This window comes from Talpa occidentalis, unplaced genomic scaffold, assembly GCF_014898055.3.
Source record: "Talpa occidentalis isolate TD23 unplaced genomic scaffold, MPIMG_talOcc4v2.1 talOcc4.2, whole genome shotgun sequence".
NCBI classification, from domain to species: Eukaryota; Metazoa; Chordata; class Mammalia; order Eulipotyphla; family Talpidae; genus Talpa; species Talpa occidentalis.
This window is the reverse complement of record NW_023602073.1, coordinates 47,976,882-47,989,080: the sequence shown is the minus strand read 5'-3', so window position 1 is coordinate 47,989,080 and position 12,199 is coordinate 47,976,882. Positions and strand designations below refer to the sequence as shown.

Genomic DNA, 12,199 nt, shown 5'->3' with positions numbered 1-12,199 from the left:
AGTTTAATGCTAATTCCACTGCTTTTCAGTTGTGTGGGCTTTGGTAAGTTACAGTACGTTTATAAGCCTCCGTTACTTTGTCTGATGATGGACATGTACCCACGCCCACAACGGACAGCTGTTGGCAGGATTACTGATGTTAGGAAAAGGATTTGATACGATTAACACATTGCAGGTGTTGAAAAAGTATGGCACACTTTCTCCTGTTCGCCCTCTTCTCCACAGCTGTCCCCAGTGTCACTGGCCACAGAATAAAGTCCAAATCCCTTACCTTGGCATTCTTGAACACATGGCAATTTCTTCAACACATGCTCACTCATACCTGTGTTTCGTGGACCGTGGGTCACTCAACAAACTCGTTTTCCAACTCCTGCCTTCTGTTCATAACATTTCATTTATGGACTCCTACCTTTACTGGTAGGAACCTCCCATTCATCAGTGCCAGCTCAAGTGCCCATTGGCATTCACCCCCTCCTTTTCTGTATCTACTGTACTTAACCCCAACATTTACTCCGCATGCCTTGAATCTCAGTTCGATATGGGCCTGCCTCCCTTGTTGAACCGTAAACTTGAAGCAGCTGGAGTTTATCCTTGGGCTACTTCCTGCTCAGATGAACTGTATTAGGAGTCCATCCCAGACCCTTCTTCTGACTTAAACACAGCCAACCCTAATCCCCCAAGTGACTCTTCAATCTCACTAATTTCATTCCGATCCTGTTTCTTTAATGGACCCCAGCAGAGCCCCAACTGAGAATTGATCCCTTGTTCTAGCTTGACAGCACACACATGCTTACTTGCACCTCCCTGGTGTTACACGGTAGGTACTGAGTCACCCCTTGGGGATCCCTGGGCCCCCTCCCTGCCCCTACCTCGGTGGACAGGATGCCTGCCGCCTGGCACCAAGGGGTCAGAGGAAGCCGGGGCCTCTAGGGCGCATTATTTTTATCAGCCTAGGAAATAAGAGACACAGAAGCGGAAACTGTGTGGTCAGAGAAAGTGAACAGCCTTCATCTCAGGGGAACCCCCAACAGGGCTGGGGGCCAGAGAGCAGGGAAAGGTGTTAAAGAGAGGGAGGTCTGGGGGTGGGGGACAGGTATCAGGACTTATTTTGCTTTGGTTTTATGTAACTCTTGCAATGGGGAAATCACGTGCTTTGAAACCAGAGAAAATCTCTTTGGGTGAAAAAGCAAACGAACACATTTTCTGCTGCTGAACTCAACCCCAGTTTAGAGACCCCAAATCCCCCCCGACACCTAACCAGGGCTTTTTGCATGCCACTTCCGAAATCTCCAGCCTGTGAGAGGAACCGGACGCTTGGGTTGCTCACAGCTCTGGCTCTTCTCTGAATCACAGCAGCTTCCTCTCACAGGATCTTTCTCACCAGCCCTTCCTGCTTCTGCCACCAAACATCTGCCCAGCCCTTCGAGGCCTTGGGCCTCTGGGCTCTCAACCTCCTCTGAGGGTCTCACGCCCACCCCACGCTTTCAGAAGCTTCCCGCTCTGTCTGCTACACTCTGCTCCCACCCCGGAACTCCCCGGGGAGATCAGGGCTCCGGGCCTGAAAGACAGTTCCTGGTACATGAGGTTCTCTGAGGCAGACAAGGTGGACAGCCACACGCCAGTACAGGCCTGGGTTCTCCTTTCAGTCCTGCCTTTTCTTGTCACCAAGTTCCCTGCTGTGTGCTGGGCATGAGTGGGGCTTGGTAACATCTACAACTCTCCATCCAGTGCCAGCAAGCTGGAGGGGCAGCTGCATATTAACAGTGGGAGTATCGTGCCCTTCTCCCTCCTCTGTGGGACCCTCTCTGCTACCCCTTAAGACATTTTTTGTCAACCTCAGAAAGACAGATGTTTATCTGGAAAGCCAGGCCTGGGGTGTCCAGAGATAAAGGCCAGATTTGGGATGGAGGTAGACACTGGATGAGGTGAGGAAAGACCCTCGATAGTACTGGGACCCTCGATAGTACCGAGAAGCGTGTGTGTGTGTGTGTGTGTGTAAGGAGGGGAGAGGGAGGGAGACACTGAGACTCTTCGGGTGTGGGAGACACTGAGACTCTTCGGATGTGGATCCCTCGTTGCCCAAGAACAGACAACCCGGGTTACATAATTTTGCTCTTTCCACCTCCCTCCTCTGCTCCTAATTTTAGCAACTGAAATTCCACACCCCCACAGGGCTCTGCTTGGTCCATTCTCTTTCTCTCTCCTGCCCTTCCACAACCTCCTCTTGGTCCCCTGGTTCCAGATGCCCCCCACTCAGATCATTCAATGACTCAGCAGAGGGAAAGCCCTGTGTGGGGGGTAGGGAGTGCTAAGTGGGGAGGAGGATGTGGTTCTGGCTGAAGAGCTGGGGAGGGGAGGGAAACCGGCCTTGTTCCCTTTTTTGCCTCTGTTCACATCTCTCTCCAGCTGCTGATGGCAGAGTGGACAGGAGCCCGGCATAGTGGAGTATGACTGGAGGGCAAAGCGATTTTAGGGCCAACTTTGTGGGTGGGCAAGCAGGGGCTCCTCGTTTCCAGCTGAGGGCACGCATCACTGTGTTCGTGCGTGTCACAGGTGTGTAGGGGCTGTGGCTTTTGGCAGGTGGGCGGGAAAGGCGGTGTCATGGGTGATGAAAACCACAGCAATGGAAAAAGGCAGAGGAGACACCGGGAGTGAGAGATGGAACCAGGTCTTATTAGGAAATGGCGGAGTGGAGGAGCAGTGGATTGGGCCTACCCCCCACCCCTGCTCTTAAAAGTTTCTCTCCCACCTCGTATTCTCTGTCCAGCAGCATCAGCCTCTTCCTTGCCACCCCCTTCCCTGACCTTACCCTCCTGCTGCCCTGCCCCTAAGGCGGTGTTCCCTGCAGTTGCTTGCTCTTTTTCTGGGATCACTTGAGGGCCTCTGCATGGCGATTCAGGGCCTGGGAAAGAGCCGTCACAGCTCCCATCACGCGGCCCAGCTCCCAGGTCTCAATCTGGCTTCGGAATCGCTGCAGGAAGCGGTCAGGGTGCCAGCGGACCTGCTGGACCCTCAAGTACCTCCTCAGAGCCCCCTGCTCCTCCAAGGGGGGGCCCCTGGCCACCAGGGCTGCAGCCATAGCCTCCGGGTCCCCTCCCCCAGGGCAGGGCCAGGGTACATCGCCAAAGCGCCAGAGGTTGCCCCTCCCTGCACCTCTGGGTTGCTCTGCCCTGGGCCCAGCCCTGGTTGGCTCTGGCCCTCGGTCCCCACGAGCCTCCTGTGCCCTCCTGGCTCGGCTCTCACGCAGTTCTTCTTCCTTGGCCCGGGCTCTTTCTCGGAAGAGTCGCTGCTCCTCCTCCTGCTGCCGCCAGCTGTGACTGGAGCCCTCGGCCCGAGGGGGTCGGCAGGCTTCCTCTGCCTCTCGCTGCTGCTGCTGGCGCTTCTGAGCATGTTCCCGGGCCATGCGGTCTGACCAGGCTGAGAAGGACTCGGGTTCCTGGGCCTCATGGGAAGCATCATCTGTTTGGGAGGGTGGAAGAGGAGTGGGAGAAGCTATGAGAAGGTGACAGGCCAGAACGGAGCAAGGGAGCACAGGCGGCTGGTGGGAGCATTCAAGCACTGGGTCCAGGAAAAACAGCCAACGGGAAGGCAGTCGTGGATGGAGATGGATTTCTCACCTTCGAACCTCCCAATGACCTCCTGCCACTCGTCTTCCAGCTCTCCCTGTAGCTTCTGCCTCCATTTCTGTTCCTTGGAGGCCTCATCTTCGTCCTCCTCTTCAGCAGAATCCCAGGGGGGTCCCCAGCCTAGAATCTGCCCGGGGGTCTCCCCATCCTTATTCTTTATTCCCATGGCGGAGGGACAGCGACTCAGCAGTGGCAGGAAGAAGTCCGTGTAGGCTGTTGGAGGGAGAACATCGCGCAGTTGTCAGTTGGGATGCCCAAGTCTTGGCAGGGCTGCCCTCTTGAATCCCGGGTGTCCCTCACTCCCGGGGCTTAGAGCAATGCAAGGGCTGCCTCCTGGGTATTAGGAAACCACTGCCACTGACAAGTACTTACTGATAGTTGACCGCATGTGCAAGTATGGTAGTTTTAAGTATTCTGGCCTGTGCCCTGGTAGGCTAATTTAGTGTCCTGGGAGTCCTAGGACATCAAAAGGCATTTTTTGGTCTGCCTCCTGCCACTGGGCAAGGTCAAAAACATTTGACTATGTATCACATTTGACTTGAAAACATAGTCACTTTATACCTTTTATTATGTTTCTCACCCACAGCTATACTGTAGACTGGCAAAATACCTGCATGCTCTTTTCTGTACCATTACAAATATACAAATATATTAATACTTATCTTTTTGCATTACTTTTTAAAGAAGATTTATTTATGCATACAAGAACTGGGGTACAGGCCAGAGGTGTGGGGTTGAGAGGATTCACCAGAGACAGAGTGGGGAGCAGAACAGGCAGATCTACTGAAATACACTGCTGAGGGGAGCAGCGGGCAAGTGAGGAAAGGCCTGCTGCACCATGTGGGTAGCTCCCTGGCTGATGATTGAACTCATGCAGCAGTGGCTGTGGATAGCTTCATAGTTGTGTCTTAACCCCTTGCGCCACCAGGGAGGCCCTGCATTACTTTTTAATAAACTGAGTAAAATAAGTATTTTCAGAGGATGGGCTCTCAGCCAGCCTTATGCAGGGGATGCTGGGAAGGAGGGGTGGTAAGTAGAGGACCCAGAAGAACAACAAGTTTGAGTCACAGAAATGTTCCCAACATCAGAGCAAGCTCTTTCCAAATGATTGCTTACCTAGGATAGGAGCAAGGGGGCTGAGGGGTTGGCTGACAGGAGGCTGGGGAAAAACAGGACAGGGACTGACATTCCTAAGCTCCCCTCTTCCTGAGCCCTGACCCCACTGCATCCATTCCAGGGTCAGCTGATTACTATGCTGCTCACATCAGTGCCACCCCAGCACCCAACCGCTGGCCAGAGTCACCTGCGATGGCCACTAAGCCCCTTTTCACTCGCGGAGCAGGGAAAATGAGGCACCCTCCCTTTCTAGGGACCTATTTCCACCCCGCCCCCCAGCCCCAGAGCAGGAGGCTATGGGCTGGCAGTCTTGAAATTTTTATCTTGCAGGGCCTGGCTGGTGGCCTAGAGGTTAAGTCCCAGTACTACCACCATGAAGGCTTGAGTTCAATCTCTAGCCAGGGAGCTACCCACATGGTACAGCAGACCTCTCCTGTCTCTCCCACTGTTCCCCTCAGCAGTATATTTCAGTCTGTCTGCCTCTTCTGCTTCCCACTCAGTCTCTGTTGAATCCTCTCACCACCCTGCACCTCTGGCCTGCACCCCAGTTCTTTTACGCAAAAGTAAATAAAATCTTTTTTTTTTTTTAGATTTATTTATTTATTTATACAAGCACTGGGTACAGTCGGAAGCGCGGGAGAGTGAAAGAATTCACCAGAGCCAGAGTGGGGAACAGAACAGGCAGAGTGACGAAATACACTGCTGAGGGGAGCAGCGGGTGCGGCAGGAGTGGTCTGTTGCGCATTTGGGACCCTTGCCAGCGGCCTGGGACCCCCGCCGGGGGCCGGGGATTGAACAGGTGCTGCGGAGGCTGCGGGCAGCTTCGCAGCCCAGCGCTCAACCGCTGCACCACTGGGGAGACCCAAAAATAAATAAAATCTTAAAAAAAAAATCTTTATCCTGCATTGTCAGAAAGTACGGGCTACCTGCCAAAAATATGGGATAGGGGCCTTCCTGGTGGTGCAAGGGGTTAAGACACAGCACTATGGAGCTGTCTGCAGCCATTGCAGCACGAGTTTGATCCCTGGCCAGGGAGGTGGCCCACATGGCACAGCAGACCTCTCCTGATTCACCCACTGTTCCCCTCAGCAGTGTATTTCAGTCAGTCTGCCTGTTTTGCTCCCCACTCTGTCTCTGGTGAATCCTCTCATCCCCCACACCTCTGGCTGCACCCCAGCTCTTGTATGCTTAAATAAATAAATCTTTAAAAAAAAAATATATGGGATAGGGGATTATCCTGTCATTGATGGGAAAACAGGGAGATAGAATGTGTCCAGCCTCAGATGGCTAACACATCCCCCTCACCCCCATCTCTTGGCACACTTGAGTGCCCCCAACCCAAACCACATGAGGAAAGGAAGGAGGCACTTCTCTTTAGCAGACAGGAGGCATCACAAGTCCTCCCAACTTGCCCCACCCAGCAAGTACCTGGTCCTATCTTTCAACTGCTTATTTCCCACCAGCTTCACAGCAGGTGGTGCTTACACTTGATGGGGGCTTTTGTAATGCATAAGTTTTGAGGAAGAAGGCTTCAAATTATAAAACATGGTAAAACACAGTACAGAATATTAAACAGTTGCTAAAAAGGATGCCTGTGTGTGGAAAAACTGGACTCTAAACTATTTAAAAAAAAAAAGAGGCCAAATCTTATGGTTGAAAAAAAATCTACTGGGAGGAAATATGTAAAAATTCTAGTCTCTGGATGGAAGGTCTGTAGCTTTCTTCAGTCTTATTTAGTTGATATTTTAATGTGAAAGGATTTCTAACTAATGTGAAATTTTCCTCTTAATGAAACACAAATTTCTTAATGAAACAAATAATACAGCTTTTATAGCTTTTAACATGAAACACAAAAAAGTTGCTATGGTCTCCTCCAGTCCTGCATGTACATAAATGCATAGTTTTAATGAATTTTTTTTTCAGAGATACAAGACTATACTACATGCGTTGTTGGGCAACTTGCTTATTTTTCACTTAATAGCTCAATCACATCTGTATCTTTCCATGGAGGCATGCAGTAGGTGTATGAAACACACAAATCTACCCAACAAACTTTGTTTCTAAAAATGATCGGCTTCACACATACGTCTTTGTGGACACTTCTGCGGGGTAGAGTCTCAAAGGTGGAATTTCTGAGTCAAAAAACGTGTGCTATTTTGCCAGCTGCTTTCAAAGAGTTTGTTCCAACGTGCTTCCCAACAAGAATGTAAGTATTTTTGTTGTCCTTTAACAAAACTGAATATCCAACCCCTTTTTATCTACTAGCCCCTTTAACTTGGCAATCTGAGAGATGAAAACATTTTACTAATTTTTTTTTTTCATATGCTTTTTGGCTCTTTTGTGAATGAATGGTTCATGTTTTTTGTCTACTTTCCCCCTAGAAATTACACATGTAGATAAGAGAGCACTTTATATAGTATAGATATCAACACTTTGTTACATATGCAGTACATACTGTCTTTCATCTGTCCTTCAAATATTTTGCATAATTAAATTTGTATTGATATTTTCTTTTATAGCTTTTGACTTAATTTCTAATTCTTAGAAAGTTTTCTTCTGTCAAAGATTGTAAAAACATTTCTCTTGTGTTCTTTTGCTACTAGATTTTCCTTTTTAGAAATAAAATAAATTGGGGCCTCCCTGGTGGCTCAAGAGGTTAAAACAGCACTATGAAGCTGTCTGCAGCCACTGCAGCACGAGTTCAATCGCCGGCCAGGGAGGTGACCCACATGGCCCAGCAGACTTCTCCTGACTCACCTGTTGCTCCCTTCAGCAGTGTATTTCAGTTAATCTGCCTGTTCTGTTTCCCACTCTGTCTCTGGTGAATCCTCTCACCCCCCCATACCTTTGACCTGTACCCCAGTTCTTGTATGCATAAATAAATAAATCTTTAAAAAAAAGAAAAAAAATTCAAGAAAGTACATAGTACAATAAGCATTCCTGTTCCTACCACAGGGGTTACTGATTTATGGAAATTTTTGCAAATTATTTTAAAGGAATAAATCCATCATAGATTAAGCTAAACATTTGACATTGCCATGCCCCCAAGGGAAAACCCTGCCATGACTTTGGTGAGTATGTTTTCTGTCATATTTAGGTGTTTAGTCTGTTTAGTCAGCTATAACTTAACCTTTTGAGTCAGGACTCAATTTTTCCCCAGATGACCCAAATATCATTAATCATTTATTAAACAGTTCACTCCCCAACCAGTGATTTGTGATGGCAACTTTATCATCCATTTGGCAGGAGAGATCAACTTTTCCAATGTTCTTTCATTAACACATTTTACTTTCACATCAGGACAGATAAATATGAAAAAAAATTTTGTGCAGTAACAAGAACTTTGTTTTAGTGATAGAAGCACGCTCTTCCCCTCCCAAAATTAGGCAATTTCTACCTAAAGGGATGGATGTTCATACTTAACTGGTGAACACATTAAAAAAAAAAAGCCAATATCAGAAGCTTTTACTGAGTGACAACTGACTGAGGCAAGAAATGGTAACAGTGGGTGGGGAGGTTGGTGAGGGCTTCAAGGAGGAGGCATGGCTTATGTTGGGCTGGGAAGGAGGATAATTTAGCAAAGTGGAAATCCAGTGAACAGGAAGGCAACAGCAAAAGACAGACAGGCTTGTGAAAACATGCGTGGGGTCAATAAAGAGAGAGATACGTAGCTGGAGCTGCGGCTTTGTGGGTGTGCCGTGGGAGGCAAGGCTGGAAAGGCAAATGGAACATACACCGGATGGCTCAGCTATCTGTAAAATAGGGCCCTGGCCTACTTCTACGGTGCAGATCAAAGTGGGTAATGGGCGGAAAATGTCGGGTGCTGTGCTGGCAAAGAGCAGAAATGCAGAGAATGTTACATTAAAAATAACAACAAAAAAACACAACAGGCTGGCTTTGGACTTTATTCTTTTTGCAAAGACTGAAAAAAATGACCTGTTTCTTAACATTATAAATTCTTGCTGTATGACTAGAGTGTGTTTATGCAGGGGTCTCTGACAGCTAAGATCATCCCTCTAGGTGATGGGTCCCCCAAAAGAATTTACCAAAAGCCACAAAGGTAGGGAGCCATTCACAGGTACCTTATTGGGTTTGACAAACCAATCCAGCCAATCCAGCATGAACTGGCTTATCCCTCCAATCTGACATGGGAACTGAAGAGGAAGTCACTGGAAGATTCTGGGCCATCTCATGTGTTCAAATACATTAGCATTTTAATGCATAGTGATTTCTAAAGCAGTTACAAGCTGAATGAAGTAGGTCTTTTTACCAAGGAGACAGAAGGCCCCCTGGTGGCAGGGTTGGGGGATGGGGACAAGGAGGAAGTAAGGCCTAGGAGGACACCAGGGCTTGGGAGCCAGTCCCCCTCAGGTCCCCCTCTAGGTTTTGTCATTAATGACCTGTCAGCTGTGAGATTTCAAACAAGTTCTGACCCTTTTGGGCCCTGTTTTCCAGGTCTGGAAATCGTATAATATCAACCTCACATGCTTCTTAGAATTCAACACAATGGAGAGTCTCCTATCATACTGAGGCTTTCTTGTTTTCAAAAAAACTGACTGTAGAAAAACAAAAGACAAAAGAAATCAAAAAGTCTTAACTGAATAAAACAAGAGTCAAAATAATAATACTTATTATCTGGTGATGCACCAACTGCAACTAGCTCTTTCCTGGTCTATGCTCAGAACTTCCGTGTTTGAGAGGCAAATTAAGCTCCCTGTCACACAGTTCCTAAGAGGAAAGCTGGGCTGTGGATGTGGTCTGAGGTCACCTCAGAGTGCTATGCCCTCATGCTCCATCAGCTGTTTAGATGCCTACACTCTGGAAACCGCCTCTTTCTGTTTCTAAGTTAAAAAAAAAAAAATCCAAATATGCCAGCTTATCTCACTACGTTAAGGGGAACTGGAAAAAAAGGAAATTTTTGACTATATGAGGAAGTTTTGGAGGTGAGAAGTGGTTCCTCATATACTTGGAGAGCTGGAGAGATGGTGACAGCCATCAAATTGAGTTCATTTTGGTTCATTCTAAAACTAGAGGATTTCCGATAATGTCCTCACTCACCTTTTGTTGACTGAGGTGGGCCTACATATGCAGAGCTGCCTCTATTGCTGCTACAGGACCCACACATCCTCATCTGAAACCCTCAGCATCCAAAGTTTTTCAGCACTCAGATGGTTTGGGGATTTGATAGACCTGATCTGAAAGCATTTATGCTGTATACTACTATGTACCCAGGAGGACTTGGGCCACCCCAGCAACCAACATGTGAAATTTTCTGAGGCACAGTGACTATGGACATCACTAGGATAAAAACAAATTTTTTTTGTTTTGTTTTGATCCTCACTTTAAAGCCTTACTTTAGCTCAGGCTAGGTTTTGTCACTAAATGAGCTTGGTGGCAGACTGATGAGAAATATTTAGTTCTTAGTGTTTTTGAGTTTCAGAATCATGGGTAAAGGAGTCTGGGTTTGTTGATAGCAACAGGAGCAATGGTGGCCAGTATTTACCAAGTGCTTATCGTGTGCCAGGGGCTCTAATTACATACTCTGACAGTTGATTCTCAAAACATGTCTCAGCATGGGTGCTCCGAAGCCGGGCTCTATCCCGGCAGAAGTTTGTAACATCACACAGGATAATGCTGTTGTTAAAGAGCACAGACACGCCCTGGCTAGGCTGCTGGGGCTACTATCCCTGTGTCAATGTGGCAGATTACTTCTGTACTGTTTTTGCATCTGGGAAATGGGGGATAATAACAGTACTCAGAATTTCACAGGGCTGTTGGGAGGATTTTGTGAGAAGTGCCTGGCATATAGCAAAGTTTGTTATTTAATTTTTCTTTTTTTTTTTTTAAAGATTTATTGTTATTTATTTATACAAGCACTGGCAACAGTCAGAAGCGTGGCAGGGTGAGAGAATTCACCAAAGCAAGAGCGGGGAGCAGAGCAGGCAGACTGAGGTACACTGCTGAGGGGAGCAGCGGGCCACAGGAGGGGTCTGGGCGCCATGTGGGACACTCCTCCGGTGGCCGGGGAGTAGCCGGGGATCGAACTGGCGCTGCAGAGGCTGCCGGCAGCTTCGCAACCCAGCGCTCAAACGCTGCGCCACCGGGGAGGCCCTGTTATTTAATTTTTCAAATGTACAAACTGAGCCTAAGGGAAGTTGAGTAACTTGCCCAAGAATATGCTGCTATTAAGTGTGAAGCTGAGATCTGAGCGCAGGCAATTGAACTCCAGAGCCTATAGCTCTCTATCCTACTTTTCGTGCTATTGACAAACCACTAGCGAAGAGACAAAGTAGCAACTTCTAGTAAGACGTGAAACTTGAAGACCAATTGTTTTGGGAGTTTAAGGCTGTTCAGACAATGGGAGTTCAGTAATGTAAACACATAAACTACAGCCACATGCCAACTTGGTCCACTACCTTCCCAAGCCCGATCACCAAATAACTACCTACTTTTATGTTTGTTGGCCTCGCCTTAGATCCGGTCAGTTGCTTATAACCTTTTTCCCCACTAGGCAGACTCACCATCAGGGCCCTGGCGGGCAGCAGCATGAAGCGCAGTGTCCCCATGGCGGTCCTGGTGGGCAGGGTCAGCCCCAAGCCGAAGAAGCAGGCACAGGGCAGGGGCATCGTGGCGGGCACAGGCCCGGTGCAGTGGTGGGGGCTGCCCAGCATCTACATCAAGGCCTGGGTGTCGCTGAAGGAGGGCCTGGGCCCGGACCAGCCGTCCTGCAGACAGGTAACGACGGAAGCGACGCTCTCGGCGTTGGCGGCGGGAAGCAGAGGCCATGGAACTCTTGGGCTGAGGAAGGAAAAAAAGGCAGCAGTCAGGACCCCAGCCTTGGCTGGTCCCCACCCTCCTCCTCTGACAGTCCTTCTGGTTCCTTCCTTCAGTTCCCTGTTTCTTCTTACTTCTTCAGCAGAGAGGCCTGTCCTAACCCTCATCCCTTATAAAATAATAAGTTTGGAAAAAAAATTGGGGGGAGGGGCTGGGGTCACTGATTTAATATTTTAATGTAAAATTTGAGAAAATGAGAAATAATTGCTTTGAGGCTCCTTAGCCCAAGTAAATTTAATTTTTACTAAAGGACTTTGAAAAAGACGAATAGAGACTGATGGGGGGAATGTTTATCAGCAGAAATTTTGAATTTTAAAAAGTCACAGATAATTGCAAAAAATGAACTAGAAATTGAATAGAATGTACCCGGCAGACAGACGTAGAGGCTTCTCCCTCTGGGACCTGGGGGGAGGGGTTACTCATCAGACCAGCCCCCCGCCCCCCTAAGTACCCCCTGAGCTGTAGGCCCGAGGCCTGTGTTTAAGACGCTCAGAGGAAGGGAGGCGGGAAGGGCGGAGACACTCCAGGCTGGCGGAAATGGCGCAAGCGGAGACGCAGGAGAAGGGCGGAAATGAATGGGGAGGCGCGTCCCCGGAAGTCGCTCTTCCCCGAGGGGGCGGGGC

General features: G+C 48.5%; 1 protein-coding gene across 1 annotated transcript; it reads right to left on the bottom strand.

Moving 5' to 3' along the window:
* Nucleotides 1-2,652: 2,652 nt before the first annotated feature.
* Nucleotides 2,653-12,127, bottom strand: NFKBIL1 (NFKB inhibitor like 1). Its single transcript, XM_037519392.2, has 4 exons — nucleotides 11,943-12,127; nucleotides 11,264-11,540; nucleotides 3,618-3,839; nucleotides 2,653-3,459 (listed from the first exon to the last, which is right to left on the bottom strand). The coding sequence occupies exons 1-4, from the start codon at nucleotides 11,997-11,999 to the stop codon at nucleotides 2,870-2,872; spliced, it is 1,146 nt and encodes a 381-aa protein (XP_037375289.1). The 5' UTR covers nucleotides 12,000-12,127; the 3' UTR covers nucleotides 2,653-2,869.
* Between the last annotated feature and the right edge of the window lie 72 nt (nucleotides 12,128-12,199).

Excerpts from the sequence above, each read along its gene's own strand:
- NFKBIL1 (XM_037519392.2), bottom strand. The coding sequence starts at position 11,999 with ATGAGTAACCCCTCCCCCCAGGTCCCAGAGGGAGAAGCCTCTACGTCT. Across the intron at positions 11,541-11,942 it reads CCTCTACGTCTGTCTGCCGG|CCCAAGAGTTCCATGGCCTC; the intron begins GTACATTCTATT and ends TTCCTTCCTCAG. Across the intron at positions 3,460-3,617 it reads GGTCATTGGGAGGTTCGAAG|ATGATGCTTCCCATGAGGCC; the intron begins GTGAGAAATCCA and ends CCTCCCAAACAG.